Below are 1,820 nucleotides of genomic sequence, written 5' to 3'. Positions count from 1 at the left end.
CCCTCCTCCCCCTCCTCCCCCTCCCTCCTCCTCCTCCTCCTCCTCCTCCTTCTCCTCCTCCTCCTCCTCCCCCTCCTCCCCCTCCTCCCCCTCCTCCCGCCTCCTCCTCACCTTCTGTAGGTAGCTGTACAGGTCGTCAGTGCCCAGCACCCGCGCGATCTTGACCAGCTGTGTGCGGGGCGGGCAGGGGGGCAGGGGGGGGAGCAGGGGGGTTCATTCAGGGAGGTGACATTCAGCAGGGCGGTGACATTCATGGTGAACTAAGAAGTGAAAGCGTAGCCAGGAATTCCCCGGGGGGAGACAATCATTCATGATTAGCTAAGGTAAGGATAGACGGTACGCAATCCTGGGCGGACAGAGACGTGGGGCTTGGCGCGCGCATGGCGCGTGGGGTGGAGCAGGGCCCCGCCGGAGGGGCAAGGCGATGTGCGGAGCAGGGGCGCGGCGAAGCCGGACATGTCTTCTCCCTGCCCCCCCCCCACTCAACCCCCTACCACACACGCACACCATTTGCCCCTCCATTTCCCCACCCATGACCCATCGCCCCCCCCCTCCATGTTCCCACCCAGGAATGTAACCGCCCCCCCACTCCTTCCCCCCCAACACACAAACACACACACTCATCTCCCCACCTGGTCGTAGTTGTCGTGGCCGCAGAAGAAGGGGTCCTTGCGGAACAGTATGGCGGCCAGCATGCAGCCCAGGCTCCACATGTCCAGGCTGTAGTCGTAGATCTGGGGGGAGGGAGGGGGTGGGGGGTGGGGGTGGCGTGGTGGGGTTGGGGGGGAGGGGTTGTGAGGGGGTTCCATGCATGTTAAATAAGACGAGAGGGCGTAGCCAGGAGCAATGAGGGGGTGGGGAATGGGGGAGAGGGGGAGGGGGAGGGGTTGTGAGGGGGTTCCAATCATGGATAGTTAAGGAAGCGGTAGACGGTAGACCATCTTGCGGGGGAGAAGGAGAGAGGCCGGATGGGGGAGAGTGTGATGGTGCTTACAGTCATATGATTTATAAGGAAGCGCAGTCTTGCGGATGTGTGGGTGAGGTGGGAGAGGGGCGGGTGTTGCGCAGTGGGAGGAGAGGGCAAGCGCCTTCTACACCCCCTCCCCGCAGCCGCCTGCGGCTAGTCCCTCGCGCCATACCGATACGCCGCTTCCCCTCATCAGCCATTCAAACACCCAGACGGTGTCGTCGTCCCCCTCCTGCCCCCTCCGGCCTCATAAGCGCATCGCCCGCCTCCTCCCCCACCTCGCCCCGCGTCATTGTTTACCCCGCCCCCCCCGGGCAAAGACTCGGCCCCTGCAACTGCCGTGCTCATGCTCCACTGAGTCCTTCCAGGCGCCAGCAAACCCCCTTACCCTCCCCTCCCTCTCCCTCACCCTCCCCTCCCCTCCCCTCCAAACCCCTGCCCCCAGCCCCCAGCCCCCCTCCAGCCCCCCTCCATCCCATTCCACAAGCAGCTCCGGTCCCTCCCCCCTCCCCTCAAGATCCCCCTCCAACCCGCACATGCTCTGTAACATGCTCGGCCATACACTGGCGCATGTATGTTTCAGCCTGGAAGCGGCAAAAGAGAATTGCACCACTCACTGCTATCCACACTCTCACTGCTATCACTCTTCACTGCAAAATGCCGTGCATCTACGCAAGCACAGTGCTGGCTAGTACCTGTCGCCACGGCCGGCCGCAGATCCCGACCGCCAGTCATCGGCGTGGTGGCGGTGGCGGCGGCGCTCGTGCTGCTGCCACTCCCCACCTCCATCGCCGTCTCCACCGTCGTCGCCGCCGCGCCCGTATCCGCCACCACCGCCGCCGCCCCCTCCACC

General features: G+C 64.8%; 1 protein-coding gene across 1 annotated transcript in view; it reads right to left on the bottom strand.

The window, feature by feature from the left end:
* Positions 1 to 1,820, bottom strand: part of CHLRE_14g619166v5 (uncharacterized protein) — an 8,716-nt gene that overhangs the window by 1,994 nt on the left and 4,902 nt on the right. Inside the window, exons 7-8 of the mRNA XM_043070148.1 lie at positions 633 to 734; positions 112 to 168 (exon numbers count right to left, since the gene is read on the bottom strand). Of these exons, the coding sequence (XP_042916821.1) occupies positions 112 to 168; positions 633 to 734 (159 nt within the window). The remainder of the gene's footprint in view (positions 1 to 111; positions 169 to 632; positions 735 to 1,820) is intronic.

Source organism: Chlamydomonas reinhardtii, chromosome 14 (genome assembly GCF_000002595.2).
Source record: "Chlamydomonas reinhardtii strain CC-503 cw92 mt+ chromosome 14, whole genome shotgun sequence".
Classification (NCBI taxonomy): Eukaryota; Viridiplantae; Chlorophyta; class Chlorophyceae; order Chlamydomonadales; family Chlamydomonadaceae; genus Chlamydomonas; species Chlamydomonas reinhardtii.
This window is presented reverse-complemented; position numbering and strand designations above follow the sequence as displayed.